This window comes from Mercenaria mercenaria, chromosome 7 (assembly GCF_021730395.1).
Source record: "Mercenaria mercenaria strain notata chromosome 7, MADL_Memer_1, whole genome shotgun sequence".
Classification (NCBI taxonomy): Eukaryota; Metazoa; Mollusca; class Bivalvia; order Venerida; family Veneridae; genus Mercenaria; species Mercenaria mercenaria.
Window position 1 is genome coordinate 45,353,557 of NC_069367.1, and position 16,123 is coordinate 45,369,679.

Consider the following 16,123-nt stretch of genomic DNA (forward strand, 5'->3'; position numbering starts at 1 on the left):
GAACTTATAAGAGAAAAACTAAGGACTTGGGATTCCGGATTTTAGAGGGTCCAGTTTTGAAAGTTTTTACTGTATATGTTTCATTAAAATCTTCATTGTAAAATACTTCTTCTCGTGAAAGTGTCAACTAAATAGTGATTTTCGCATAAATACTAATTTCAAACACTTGTTTCAGGTCAAAATATTTCAGATAAGTCTTGCACAAAAGTCAAGCAGACGATCCTATTTTTATTAGAAAATCGTTAAGTTGAAAAACTTTTTTTATCTACATTGTATAGAACATATAGAACTAGTAGTACCTTATAGTTGCCAATGGCACATCTTGAATGAAGAGTTAATTTCTTTAAGTACACAGCAAAACATGTAAAAATAAACAAAATCTTACATGATATTTTCAAATTATTGCATTTTGTTTGAACGTCTCAAATTTTATGCCATATGTGATCAATCGTTTGCTATATATAGCGTTTGCTATATGTAAAGCGCCTTTGAACGTGTTTAAATCTGGTATGATGTAATAATAATAATATTAATAGCTGTGATCTTTAAAGAACAATTTTATGTCATATTTGAAAGACATGCAATGCATGAATTGACTGGATATTCACCACAAAGAACGTAACCGTTATAAATACAACATTTTTGAATGTTTAAAATATATCACGATTAATGTGCTGATATTAAACACGATTTTCAGATAGTATATTACATTTATTAAATGAATTTTCACATAGTTACTTATAAATTTTACATATCGCGATGGATTTCCTTTAATACTTTCTATTTCCGTATCTGTTTCGTTCAGTTTCAGCGGCAAATCGTCTTTTTGTTGTAATCTATAGCCGTACGAAGAAAATTATTTTGTAAACATAAGGCCTTTTCTGCCATTGTTTTGAAAGTTTCATCAGGAACAGACACCATCACCATAAGTTGATCTTCCATCTGTAATTATATGACTATTTATCAAAACGTATATATGGAAAAAGCTACATAGAAATTCGTGTAAATTGCAAGAAAATGTATCCCGTAGGCAGTAACCACTGTTTGATATCTAATATCGGTGGACATGACTTATTCGACGCCGCCCTGAAGGCGGTGTCGAGTATATGGGATACACTTTTATTTCGGACACTGTAAAGATGGTAATGAATAGTTTCGGAGTGATAAACTGAACACAGTGAATAGTTTGTAAAAGGATCAACGATATTGCACAATACATTTCAGTGAATAAACAAAAAATGGCAAAAAGAAAACATAAAAAATGTATGTAATGCAACTTATTATGTGATTTAAAACAATGCTGTCTGTCTTTCCTCTCCTTATTTGTAGAGCAGAACATATTTTTTTTATTTACAATTTCGTCAAAAATGTTGATCCGATTTATTGATAAGGGAGGTTACTCTGTAAATCAAGTTTTCTATTTCTATTCTTAGCATGACCTACTTTCCTATCTCATTTTCTATAAATAGAACACACCGCAGATATACCATCTACGGTCCATAAAACTTCATCAGTAAATAGAAAACACTCATTACATTACATGATAATAAAAATAATGGTTTCTGTGAACCACAACTTTGAAATAATTTCAACATTTCCTCATTTCCCAACAAACTGCATTTCTGTGAAACTTCATACACACGCTCCTGCATATAACTTTTCACAGGAGGTGACCTTAGTGAAATAATTACTTTAATTTTGTATGTAAAGGGACCACCTACTCGCAATGTTAATGTCATTGCAGGTAGAGGATTTGTATTGCATGGTAAAACTTTTCTATCATGTTTATTCTTCATGTTTTAAACAGTTTATAACATATATTGATTTATGTGCTAATGTTGATAACTTGTAGCCAGTCAGACTAATAAAGTAATGATTAGGTGATTTCTCATATTGCAATAGATGTACTTCAGACACAACACTTGGCGGCGTCTTTGATGCTTGCATCAATGAATTTCCTTGTGTTTAACTTGTTCACATACCATAATTACACCAATGAAATAGCTTCAGAATATTATCTTGTCAAGTTGCACGACAAATTTTAACGATTTGTAAACTAAAATGTTTGTGTTTAACGGAACTAATTTGATGGCTCACACTCTCATTAAAATCGGTATGTTATGAATTTGAAATTATAGCGAAATTTCATATTTAATTCTATTTGTGAATTTTTAATAATTAGATGATCTTGGCAGTGAAACATTAAAAGAAAGGGAATAAGCCATATTCAATCATTACTCAATATAAATTACATTTTATCTTTTATATCATTTTCAAATGATAAACAATGCATGCCTAATTCCAGATCGATTGTAATGTTTCTTGCTGTAACGAGTAAAAGCTGTCGCAAAATAAACCGCCATAATGTAAAATATGCCAGGGTGATATTTTTAAAGGCGGATGATGAATGAGAAACATTCCATCATCAAAAAGAAAAATAGAAATAAAAATAAATGATATACCTCTTGTATCGGCTTAATGGCTGCTTTACATTCTGGCTGATCAAATGCTTCTAGTAGATCTGTCATGGCTTTCATATACAGCCGTGTATCTTTTTTGTTTTAAATTACGTAGCAGAATGGTGAATTCTCGCCCTAACCTCCAACATCTAAAACGGAATAGTCTGCTAAAATTAAATGATGTAATGTATGTATGTTCCATTTTTAAGGTTTGGCAAAATATTACTGAACCACAGAAAGAAAAAAAGAACAATAAATAAAACATGTTTATTACGCTATTAACGAATTGTCATTTTAATGATCTATTCCTTAGATTCTAGGAATAGGACTGCAGGAAGGGGTCACACTTTCGGATAGTTCAAAGATTTTTTATATGAATCTATAGTTCTATTGTATTTATGTTATGCCATTGAAGTGAGCGTTGATTCGATTTGATTTACAATTGTTTATGTTATCAAATTATCATATACACAATTAAACACGTAAATTCTCGATTCATAGTCTTAAGTTTAACCTACCGCGCTAGGTTTCTGAAATTGTTAACAAATATCTAGTATGAATCTATTCTATTTTTTATATAAACACTACTGGAGAGCATATGCACCTTTACCAGAGGTTGAACATCAAATAATTATTCTATGGAAAGAAAATCAAATTCAATATTTGTGCACATTTCACATTATGCACATACCTCTCATGTACAGACTCAATCAAACCGAGTCTGCTACTACTTTCCTAGGTTGCATTCTTTGCCTCAAAAGCATCTTTTAACTTATCACAACAGCAATTTTTAAGTGCTGTGAGGCGGCTGTAAAAGATCTCTCAGTACTTGGATTCAGTGTTGTTATATTTTCTGGTCCTTTTGGGATCATGGAGTACATATGTGTAATAGCGTTATGCTTAAGCCGGTGCTAGGGGGCGTGAGAGGTATTTGACATTTCATTACCTCTAATGAACAGACCCACTCAAACCAAGACTGCTATTATTATTCTTCTTGGTTGCATTCTTTTCTTCCACATGTTTTTTTTTACAGATTTCATTTAGTGACTCTCCAAATTTTCTTTATATTTAAGACAGTGTGTTGTACATAAAAGCAGTGTTAAATTAATGCACCTATGTTAACGAAATATATATTAATACCTCACAACTTTTGTTTTAAGTATGTTTTTCTGACATACTGAATCGTACGGTTAGAACCTACAACCTTGCTGTAATCTCTAGCGAAGTCTCTAGCATGAGTCAAACTCACTAACGACTACACCAACAGCCTGATCACGGTTAACCGATTTCAATATCAGCCTTTATTTTATTTAGATGTAATATCACTTTTATACTTAAAAACGATTATTTCGTGACCGGAATGAGCTATGAATCAACTAATACTGGGTTGATTTTTTTAATATTAAAATTTGTATTTTTGAAATGAACGGAATGTATGCTTTAGACGTATATTATATGCCCGTCGTTAAATTTGCAAGAACTCTTTCGGAAAGCGTCATCGGAAAGATGTTTAAGTCGTTGTTTTAGGCTTTGAATTCCGCGTTCGAAGTAGAATCCTTAAACTGACAGAAGGGTTTTCATAAATCCTTACTGAAATGGCCAGGTATTCAGTCAATAAGTACTATCCATTTGGTAAGGAAATTTGTTTATTTTTCATTTTTGCGAGAAAGCAAACACGGTGTTTATACCATAACACTATACTTGCATTTAAATATTTCTGAACAGCGCTTTGTATATTAGGTGACACTCTTTCGGTCACTGAAAATTTCAGAATTGGTATTAATGTATTAAAATCTAACTGCTGCTGACAGTTACAAGTTTAAGTAATATGTTCCCTTAATCAGTTTGAATCGATCATTTTACGCACTAAATTATGTCACCAACAGAATATTCATAAAAGAAATTATTTCAGAAGTAGACGACCTACCTTATACTTGTTGAGAGAAAAGAAATGTTCTTACTTTCTCATAAAGTCTGTCTCCATCATCAGTTCTAAAAAACTCACAGTTGTTCATCATTTGAAAGAATGCCGAAGCATCCGTATCGGTTGGTCCTTTGGTGGTTGCGGTTCCAGCTGGTATAAACATAATTGCCAAGCATAAGATTTGTATTTCCAGTGAAACTGTATAAATAAAATAAAAATGACACGACAAAAAAAACTTCAATACAATCTTTATTTCAAATCCAAAATTCGCATACATCGTTTATGTTTCACAAATTTTATGATATATATGTATCAATATATTATGCAATATTTACCGGCAAAAGTGACATTTTTTAGATGTTATTGATTAGCGCCCGCTCTCTCTCTCCCTCTCTCTCTCTCTCTCTCTCTCTCTATAGATGCACAGTAAAAAAAATTTTCTTTTGTCAGTTAATATATCCATAGTTCAGAAATAGCCTTTCAGAAATCAAATAATTTTAATAATAATAAGTTAGAATCGTAATTGCCAAAATTGAGAGACACCCATGATCTTACAGCTCTGCCCGGAAGCTAAGGTGCTCTGTAGCTGAAGTGGTGCTCCCTTCCTTTCTAATTCAGAGATCAGGGTTAAATAGCAAAACTGTGAAGTATGATGTATCTATGTATATCAACTGCCGACAGTTTCTCAAGCTATAATATTGGAATTCGTATATGATATATTCTAATACGGTATATTTAAGGACAACTGTCTAGAAACATTTCATAATTATGATAAAATATCAGCACGCCGAAAAGATACCACTATGGCATTTCTCATACTTAAACTAAACTTGGTGACCCCTAAATGTTAGTTTCGCCTTTACTATAGGCGAATTATTTAAAAGAAAATGAATATGATTTCAAGTTTAGAAAATGAATTACTAAGTCTTGTAAATCAATAAAAACTCTTCTAAATAGTTACCATAACGATACAGTATTATTTAAAAAAAAAGTAATAAATAGTTATGCCACTAAGAAATACGTACACATGAATCTTAACACACAATAAGCTTATCTAGTTTAAACATAAAATATTGTAGATCTAAGAACTGAACTGTTTTAACAAGTAAACAACTGTTCATATCTGAGATAATCTGATCTCATCATTGTCTTAAACACTGTTTATTTATCACTGATAATCTGTTCGCATAACTGTCTTATCTATCTCAAAATTTCACCCATTGACGACCTGAATATCGCTCATTTTCCTAACTACTCTCCCAGACTGTGTTACCTAGCAGCCTCCATTTTCGGCGCAACGACGTCGAATGGCCGGCGTTCGGGCCATCACGTGACATCGAGTGATCACGTGATGGCCCGAACGCCGGCCTTGCGACGAAAAGTGTATATATATTAACCTTTTAATTATTTATGATGTATTTTAAGGTGAATTTATGTATTATTTAATTTATTTAGATAAGTATTGGAGACTAATTTTGAAAAATGCTTTAACATATTTATCTTTATTTTTTACCGAATTGCGAAAAAGATATCACAAATGTGATATGAAATTCTAAACTGTCTGTGTTCTAATTTGAAGATCATTCAAATGATTTAAATGTTGAATATTGAAATTTGATCTACGACCATCTTTGAATATATAATTATGAAATCAATTTAAAAAGTCAACCCTTTTATTGAAAGTACGTGCTTCTTTTATTGGTGATATTGTTATTTACTTGTTCTATTACTATATGTATCATACACTAAATATTTAATTGTTCATCTTTATTCTTTCTATACAAATGTATACACGTACATTCTCTATAAAAGAAATACTTATGAATTAAAAAAGAATGTGTCTATGTGATGAATACAGTCTTGTGACTCTAGTCATGGAATGATAATTTATGCTTAAAGAAAGATGTACCTTTTCTTTTTCATTTAAATATCTCTTTATCTGATTATCATGAGTTAATCACATATGTGCTATTCCTTCGGTCATTGAAATGAAAGATATTCGATCATATTCCTTCAATGATAATCTATTTTCACAGTATAGTATTAAATTGTTCAAGAAATATTCCAATCCATATAACATCAGTTTAGCTCAGGCTCCATATTTTCGTGCACTCTTAGACTATTTTTTATCTTATTTTGAACAATTCTGAGGTTGAAAACTTTCATCTAAGATTGAAATTTTCTTAGTTGCTATCCTTGAAAATCTTAAACATAAACGGGCTAAGAATCGTAAAAGTATCTTAGAAAAAAGTAATGAAATCTTAAGGACGCTCGTCTGGAAATTTAAGATAAAGACTGGATTTCTAAGATATTTTTCCCTATTATTTTTTCTATCTTAGAAAAGATCTTAAAAATATCTGTCTCAGACAGTATATCCTTTACGAAAATACGGGCAGAGATTATATTATATGCATTTCATCAAGAATGAAATAACAGTAACTTGATCATATTTTGCTTGGTTATAAATCCGTGCTTTCTGCAGACCAAATTATCAGAATTTTCTAAACTAAATTTTGCACCACATTTAAATTTTCAGCAGATTGACAATTACCACCAATAAACAAAAGATTCTCACTTTCCCAACACTTAACCCCACCCCTCTTGGTTAATACACCTGATTATTAAATGTCAGGAAAAAGAGAACCCACAATATTTGTGATGATCATATTGATCAGATGATTAATATTTTTGGTGTCAATGTATGTATGAAAGTATCAGTTTTACGGTATACATTAAGAATAATTGTACACGCCTGTACATTATAATGATAATAATAGTTATTATAACAATATTAATGATGACAATGATAATAATAATAACAGCCTTATTGTAATAAACAGTCCTGATCGCACCCTTCCCCTTGTGTTCGTTTTACCCCAATTGCCAATATCAGTGCTTAAAGCATCTGGTACGCCCAGATGGATGGGCATCATATAGAGGTTGACCCCCCCCCCCCCCCCCCACCAGTAGTATATAAGTATCAGATCTGGAGAGTGCTTGCAGTCTGCAGCCGGAGCCATCGGAGCCGAAGGGTTACGTAATTGGTCAAGGTTATGACTCGCCCGGGGTCATTACTCAACCACGACGTCATCTAGCGGGACTGACTCATTATTTCCTAAAACCGTTCTTATTAGATAACGGTAAACTCATTAATTTTTCTTTATAATCTAACGACCGGATATTTACGACCTAATTATCGATTCCCGCCTAGCGTTCTTTTTCCTATCAAATATTTGACCTAACGGTATAGAAAATTCAATAATCAAAGCGCTGACCGATAATTACAATCTCGATATATCAGTAAAATTGATAAAACTCTTACCAACTCTTCATCCCTCCAGGGGATGCTTGACATCTGAAAATAGTACGAAATACAAAGTTTAAGTGGAATGAACGTAAACTTAAACCAGTTAATTTACGAAGGAACGGATTTAAAAAGTTATATTTTACGTTAATTCATTTAGCAATACATTATATCAACATAATCAAAGCGCTGGCCGATAATTACAATCTCGATATATCAGTAAAATTGATAAAACTCTTACCAACTCTTCATCCCTCCAGGGGATACTTGACATCTGAAAATAATTACAATCTCGATATATCAGTAAAATTGATAAAACTCTTACCAACTCTTCATCCCTCCAGGGGATACTTGACATCTGAAAATAGTACGAAATACAATGTTTAAGTGGAATGAACGTAAACTTAAACCAGTTAATTTACGAAGGAACGGATTTAAAAAGTTATATTTTACGTTAATTCATTTAGCAATACATTATATCAACATAATTAGTGCTAAATGGTAGTCATATTATGAAGGTTTGATATATATATGTATTGTACCATTCATTATATAAAGTAAGCGCTTACTTCCATGTATGACCCGGTAGCATCAGTGTCCCTGGAACCGGGGGTGACGGGCGTACTCGTTTTCATCGGCGAAAATAATGTTCGCCTAGCCTGAAAGTGAACGAAATATAGTTAAGAATTTCTCATCCGTGTTAAGTTCTCCTATATTACGGTAGGGTATACTGAACATTATCATTAACTCGTGATATTAAACGCTAGGAATTTAGTATTTACACGCGGGAATTTTATTCATTATGCTAAAGTAACCAGTCATTACTAAAGTCAGACCTTCTCGGGTCACTCCTTTATGAAGTAACCGACATATCGGTAGTAAGCCCCTATATTCCTGGATATATTTTTAAATTATACGCGAATAAAGCTGAAACGATAATAAAATATTGCCAACTACTTACATCTCCCCCCTCTAAACGAGGGGTGGATTGATCTTCCTCCACCATCTGAAAAGGTAATTTTTTTTGCTTCATAACGTACTCAAGTTATTGATACGGACATTATATTTACAATTAAGATTATAACTTTACTCTTTGTACAATTTTATTATTAATCTCTTTATAAACTTTACCTGAACAAGACGGAACAGATGTTAAGTCAAACGCGTTCCTTTTCTATTTCTTTGATACATAATTAATGGTTTATAAGGTTATGACTACCAAAATCAAGATACCGCATTATAATTTATGAAATAATGATAGCAGTCGTAACTAAAAGTGACGAATATTGAATGCTTACAATAACTTCTCCATCGAAAGAGCGTATCTGAAAGAAAAGAAAAATGAAATAAGTACATTGTACTATTATTCTTATAATATATAAGAAAATCTCGAAGTAGCAATAACAGAAAGCGGGGTAAAATCTTTGATAGATACTAAATATCCCCAATAAATGATCTATTAAATATTAGGACGCTGCGTACGAATCATAAATCGATACACTGGTAATAAACTGTATGATTCAATTACCCCTTTCTAGTAGTCTTATTCGTACTAAATTTAGCTACAGAAATTATTATAAATCATAATCGATATACTCGTAATAAACTGTATGATTCATATTTAATAACCGATCTTAAATCGGTGACGCTAAATAACGCCGCACGAGTTATGAATCATAACAGCAATTACTAATTATAATCGATACACTGGTAATAAACTGTATGATTCATATTCAATAATCAATCAGCTTAGTTCCAATTCTTCATAAAATTTGAAAAATCTAGACAGACCGGACAAAAGTACCAAATTTTGCACAGAGGTAGTTTGGACCAATACAAGACTTTTGGCTGTAAGGGCCAAGGTCACACCTCTTTGGAATTCTATTTTTAGAACATTCAAAATGGCCGCCATTATAACAATTAGCTGTTTTAGTAAAAGTTAGTTTTTATCTTATTCTTGATATTTATTTATGTGTAAACTGATTCATACCTATTCTTAGAGTCAAGTGATGCATTTGCATGAAGTGATGGCAATTTTCACGTTCGTCTGTTGGAAAGTCCGTCTGTTTGTACGTCAAAAATGCCGTTTATTAACAGTATACTTGTTGTTATAACTATTAGATGAGCCCTGTAATGTAAAACTTGACTCTAATTATGTATTGGTGCAGTGGAAAACAATATTCTTGACCAACGTTTGGGTGAAGCAGGTTATTATTTGTTCGTCCGTCCGTCTGTCCGGGGTAACGTCCTTGGCCGAAAAATCATATATCTCAGAACAGCTGTCTTGGCTAAATCGGAGTTTTCTTTAAAGATTTTTGACATTATTTATTCTATAAATTGTTAAATGCCTATTGTTATTTGTGATATTCAAGTGACTGTTCCTGAAATACCCTATTAAAATGCAAAAAGAATGTATAAAACGATTTGTTTTAACTGCTTAAAGGGCCATAATGGCTTTGTTTATTATGTGACTGCTGCATGTGCTGTTATGAACATAAGATATATCAATAACTTGTTAAATCTTGTCTTTGATACTTTATTATTAACATATTTTTCAAAGGTATTTAAAATATGATTCACAAAGTAGAAAGCATTATTGAGTCCGTTCTATTTTATCACCTCCCTTTTATGTAAAAGGATAAATATAGGTGCAGTTCTGAAAGAAGTGCTTGTGTTGTCGTCGTTTAAGAAGGAATTGATGTCATTGATCTAAATGGGAAATTTCAAAGTATTTAAAAGGCAATACATGTATGCTGCAATCAAGGCTTTGTCTGTTTCATTATGCTTTAGAATTTTGTGCATAGTATTTCCATTTATTTATTCCTAAGGAATATGTCATAAAGGTGCATATACTTCTGATGATATAATTTGTAGTGAAAGGAAGGCTATATATTTTCATCCTTAACTGTATATATTTAGCCGATACAATAGAAGATGTAGGCTTAGCTGTATAATTACTTGCAAAATGGGGAATACCCATGTTTACATTTCTAAAATAGGCCTGAAGTTATATAGAGCATCAGAATCCAATGCCAATAGAATATAACATATTATTACAAAAGTGACAGAAAACTTACACTTGGTGTTAATTTTCAACCTCGACACCGCTAAAACCCTTTTATACATTAAAACAGTATTAGTAATTCTCACACAGTCATTATTACAAGTTTATGCATAGCAGGTTGAACAGAGTTGTTATAAATAGCATAATCATATGGGAGCTTGGATTGCCATCTGCATGTCATCTGAGGCACTAGCGAACATGAAATGCTGCCTTTACATCATTTGATATACAATGTACAACAGTACTATAAAACTGATGTTGCGTTCCACATGTGGTCTCACTATGACTAAAAATACAGAGCGGACACGATTTTGCGATAGACAGACAGACAGACAGACAGACGAACAAAACAAAAAGGAACATATCTTCTACATAAATTAAGTCGTTACACATTATTTATCACCTCTAGATCAATCGAGATCAAGCAGCACATTACATGCCTTATGATGTATGCACGTAAAAGTGTATGGTTTTAAAAAAGAAGACATTTTTAACACACGTAAGGACGAATGTATAGACAGACCGTTATGCAGCTATATAACATGACCTAACTTTATGCAAATGCATCATTTGACCCTAACAGTAAGCATGAATCAGTTTAAACATAAATATGTATTAAGAATAAGATAAAAACTAACTTTTACTAAAATAGCTATTTGCTTTAATGGCGGCCATTTTGAATGTTCTTGAAATAGAATTCCAAAGAGGTGTGACCTTGGCCCTTACAGCCAAAAGTCTTATATTGTCCCAAGCTACCGTTGTACAAAATTTGGTACTTTTGTCCTGCCTGCACAGATTTTTCGAAATTGGCACTCTACATTAAATCGGTGACGCTAAATAACGCCACAAGAGTTATGAATCATAACAGCAATTACTACTCATAATCGATACACTGGTAATAAACTGTATGATTCATATTCAAGAATCAATCTTAAATCGGTGACGCTAAATAACGCCACAAGAGTTATGAATCATAACCCACGGGCTATTCGCAGACTCTATTAATCATATATTTAATTTATATACGAGCCAATCCCAGGGTGGAAACGGACGCGGTGAATCATACTAAACGACGCCACGCTTCCTAAAAGACGCGATATATATTAATATTAATGACAACAGATATACGTTATTTCAAACCACCCAATTGCTGGGCAGAGAAAGCTAAATTTTAGAAGTCATTATCCAATGAATATACTTTATCCGTCCTAACGCTACATAACTGAGTATAAATACGACTATTTTGAATTCTAAAACTCATATATAGTTTGACCAGTAACACTTTACAGACCCTGATTTTACGCGGATATAAAATATATTTTTACCGATTCGGAATCCTGGATAAAAGAATTTATACGTGTATTAAGTAATACCCTACGAACTATTAATAAATGGATTATAGCCCTCACGAGGTAAGCAAATTTTAAAATACGTTCTACAAAATCATCATCTTATAATGTATGGTAATAATCGATATATTACACGATATTCTAATAGATTGAATACCGTACAAATATATTACCGGAATCCTAGTCTAATATATTGAAATTATGAAATATATTAACTTACTTGATGTTGTGTCTTGTCCATGGTTGCGATAAAAATGAAGGGGAAAGCGGGAGTCCTAGATATATTAATAATTGTATGTGCCCACCACCTGCCTCCATCAGGTTCAATTTTGAGTTTATTACAAAATTTTTGAATTCGGCTCGTACGATATATCGCCTTTGGGTAGTACTACCGTACGTAATTTCTCATACAGTTGCCGTATTTCTGTCCAGTTATTGCTACATGACAGAACTTGCAATGTTTTGTATAGGAAATTAAAATAATGGTAGACAATCTGCAATACACTGTCCATCTATTTAATTACCCTTTACCCGCCTTTGAACAGTCCACTAGTTACATGTCCATTAAGGCATAAAACTACTCTGATCTCAACCCTTTTATTTATATCACAACAGACAAGTTTATTCCCTTATTTGTCCGTTCATTCATTAATTTAATTCCTTTTCGCTTTACCCGGTTCCTAAATTATTTATTTTCATATTTACGTTTATAAGTACGTTTTTATAACGTTAGACTTAATTCCTGAACATGATAACACCCTTTTTGTAATATTTGGCTGCCGATGCTATCCAGCCATACGCCGTGGACTAGGTCAAACATATTATCCGGTATATAATCATATTGAATCGTGAATGAGCAAAGGGAGAGAACTAGCAGAAAACTCAATAGTTTACTAGTTAGAGGTTAACATTCTTGATTAAACGGGCGTCCATTCCGCGCAAAAATTTTCGATAACGAATAAAGGGAGAGAAATATTTAAAAACCAAATTGATACGGATCTATAATTTATCTTTCTTCCTTAAAGTTATCTTACACGCATCTTACTGTACATATAGTGTTTTTTTGTAAATGCTTTATAAAGCAATTTTCGGTTGTGATGCATTTCAATATGTTTAAATAAACGCTAAATGATGTTATGATATATCATATATGAAAAGGCATAACCTTAGACCATAATCATGACACAGATTTGTGGGGCGGTTGTAGTGAAGGGGTTTAGGGAGGAATAGCTAGATATAGAAGAAATGGTGATTAATACGCATTTAAATCAATCTACTCGGAGATTGGGGAATTCAAACATATAAATTGGTCTGAACACCGCTGGTAATGTAAATTTATTTACCCACAACTTTCGTCACAAATGCTGATCATTCTGACAAGAAAAACAGAAAAGTGACATGCACCAATAAGTGTTTACCAAAATAATGTAAATTAAAAGTAATAAATTCTTGGTTGCAACTCATCTTGTCAACATGATGCAAGTGGCGTAACTATATTAAGTTAAGGGAAAATAACTTTAATGCGACTAAATTTAAATATATACGATGTATGTACGCAGTGTGTATTTCTTGTGAATAAAGAACACTTTAGAATATTCTAGAACAGAAATTATGTGTTTTGTACACTTTTACGTCCTTAAAATGTAGCGCAACAACATTTTTTTTTTCAATGGGGTGAGCACAAGCTAAAAAGAAAAAAATATTTAGTTTTTTACGTTTATGAAAATATACGAGAGGCCAATCCTATGAACAACTTTTTAATTTGGTGTGGCCTTAAAAGCTGTTATTTTCCTGACCCTTTTTATAAACACCGGTATTTCGGGTGGATTTTTAATTGTAAAATAAATATAACTTTACTTTAAGGAATTGCAATTGTTATAAAACGTTTTAAACCAGATAACAGCAACAGTTATCATCTATTAGAAGAAAGCGTGATACTGTCTTGCGAAAATAGCCCAGAAAAAGTAAGTATATGTATAATAATCAAAGCGCCGAAAGTACCTAAATAACTAAAAACGTAATAAGTCAAAATCAAAGCGCTGAAAGTACCTTAATAACTAAAAACGTAATAAGTTAAAATCAAAGCGCCGAAAGTAATTAAATATCTAAATATGTAATAAGTCTAAATCAAAGCTCGGAAAGTACCTACAATAACTATAAAAATGTTAATAAGTCGAAATCAATGCGCTGAAAGTGTACTATTATTATTTCAGTCGGAGAAGGCCTTCCTTGTTATTTAAGGGAAGACCACTACAACCAGCTCGGTGCCCTTCGTTGCCGTAACTGTAATCCGGAAGACTGGATGAATTGGTAAGAGAATTAAGCTCCGATAAAAGATGGAAGAAATTATAAGAGCGCTCCTGGAGCAAAACGTTTCGTCTGATCAATTTTATGGATTTATGATCGATTACGGACTCCAAGAGGAGCCCTTTGTACAAGAAGTTTTACAACAACTGATCGAGGACGAAGCGCCTTCAATACAGACACTGTACCCTCAATGGACCGAAGAAGACGCGGACAATTTATTAAATATGTTGAAATCCCCTGAAAAGTACCCGGATACTGAACCACGCGCTGTTTTGTAAGTTGTTTTTTAAATCATTGCTGTAGAAATTTCAGACATGTATTGAGTTATGATATATTCATTCATTCATTCATTCATTCAGTTGATCTTTAAAAACATTACACGCTTACATTTATGTACCTTTTATCAATTTTTTCAGAAATGAGATTTCAACCAATATTGTAACCGGAGGTCAAATCGGAGCCGGTGATGTCGGTAAAACCGGCTTTACCTGCGATCAGTGCGGCAAGGTTTTTAGCCTGAGGAAAAACCTAAACCGACACGTGAAAAGTATACACGATAAAGTAATGTTCCCGTGCCATAACTGCGGGAAAAGCTTCAAGAGGAATACCGAGCGCCTTGAGCACGAATCTAAATGTCGCGGAACAGCGCCTTTTAATCAGTATTCGGAAGTGATGCCAACTGACGCCGAGTTATCCGAGAATGAAATCGGATCCGGTAATGTCGGTAAAACCGGCTTTACCTGCGATCAGTGCGGCAAGGTTTTTAGCCTGAGGAAAAACCTAAACAGTCACGTGAAAAGTATGCACGATAAAGTAATGTTCCCGTGCCATAAATGCGGGAAGTCTTTTACCCGAAATGATGGCCGTGTTAAACACGAAACGAAGTGTAGCGGACCCGTGACCTTCCCTTGTCAGCACTGCGACCAGGTTCTGAAAACCGCAAGACAGTTGGAGTTTCATTTAAAAATTAAACATAAAATCAAATCCGCTGCTCGCAAAACAACAACGTCTGCTCGGCCCGGACCTTCTACCTATAACTGTCGGCGCTGCGACGCAACTTTCCAGAACTCTAACCATCTACAAGTACATAACGCCAGGCAACACGGGGGAGGCCGGTCCATTCACGGCGCGAGTCCCAGAGCCGGTCCTAGTACATACAAATGTCGCCGCTGCCCAGCTCAGTTTCCGAACAGGCAAGAGTTGCACGCCCACACTACCCGACACCATTACCAGGTGGGTGCCGGATTGCATCCTGAACGCTTTCAGCAGGGACAAGCACCTTGGAATAAAGCTGACGGGAGTATAGACGAAGGGCTTCGAGATTGCTACAGGACCAACAGAGCTCTTATTCTGGAAAGATACAGAGAGGGTCCCGTAGAATCCATCTATAACATTCCCATGTTCCCCGGCATGCGTATTTGGGATATTGGTCAAGCCCTTCAAGGGATTTACGATCGTCAACAGTAGGCTTTTAAAGTAAACTTGGCCTTTGGTTTCATTATGAGACACGTGGAAACCGGAAGATACCGTTATTTCCGACCTTACGATAATGTTACCGTGTTCGACTCCCCCATCTTGATTTCTAGGCGCGCCAATATCGCCAAAGTTACAAAGAAGTTGGAGGCGTTAGACATTATGGCGGAAATGGCGAAACAAAGACCCGATACCAAATGGCGACTCGTGCTCCTGGCCAATATCAGAGTTAAAGTATACAAC

General features: G+C 33.7%; 2 protein-coding genes across 2 annotated transcripts in view; one reads left to right on the forward strand and one right to left on the reverse strand.

Annotated features, from left to right (window-relative positions):
- Window positions 1-12,341, reverse strand: part of LOC123555855 (ficolin-2-like) — a 31,776-nt gene extending 19,435 nt beyond the window's left edge. Inside the window, exons 1-6 of the mRNA XM_053547158.1 lie at window positions 12,321-12,341; window positions 8,986-9,012; window positions 8,013-8,045; window positions 7,706-7,738; window positions 4,939-5,023; window positions 4,421-4,533 (exon numbers count right to left, since the gene is read on the reverse strand). Coding sequence (XP_053403133.1) covers window positions 4,421-4,533; window positions 4,939-5,023; window positions 7,706-7,738; window positions 8,013-8,045; window positions 8,986-9,012; window positions 12,321-12,341 — 312 coding nt within the window. The remainder of the gene's footprint in view (window positions 1-4,420; window positions 4,534-4,938; window positions 5,024-7,705; window positions 7,739-8,012; window positions 8,046-8,985; window positions 9,013-12,320) is intronic.
- Window positions 12,342-14,243: 1,902 nt separating this feature from the next.
- Window positions 14,244-15,874, forward strand: LOC123529296 (zinc finger protein 761-like). The gene is made up of 2 exons (XM_053547159.1): window positions 14,244-14,681; window positions 14,824-15,874. The coding sequence occupies exons 1-2, from the start codon at window positions 14,437-14,439 to the stop codon at window positions 15,872-15,874; spliced, it is 1,296 nt and encodes a 431-aa protein (XP_053403134.1). The 5' UTR covers window positions 14,244-14,436.
- The last annotated feature ends 249 nt before the right edge of the window (window positions 15,875-16,123 follow it).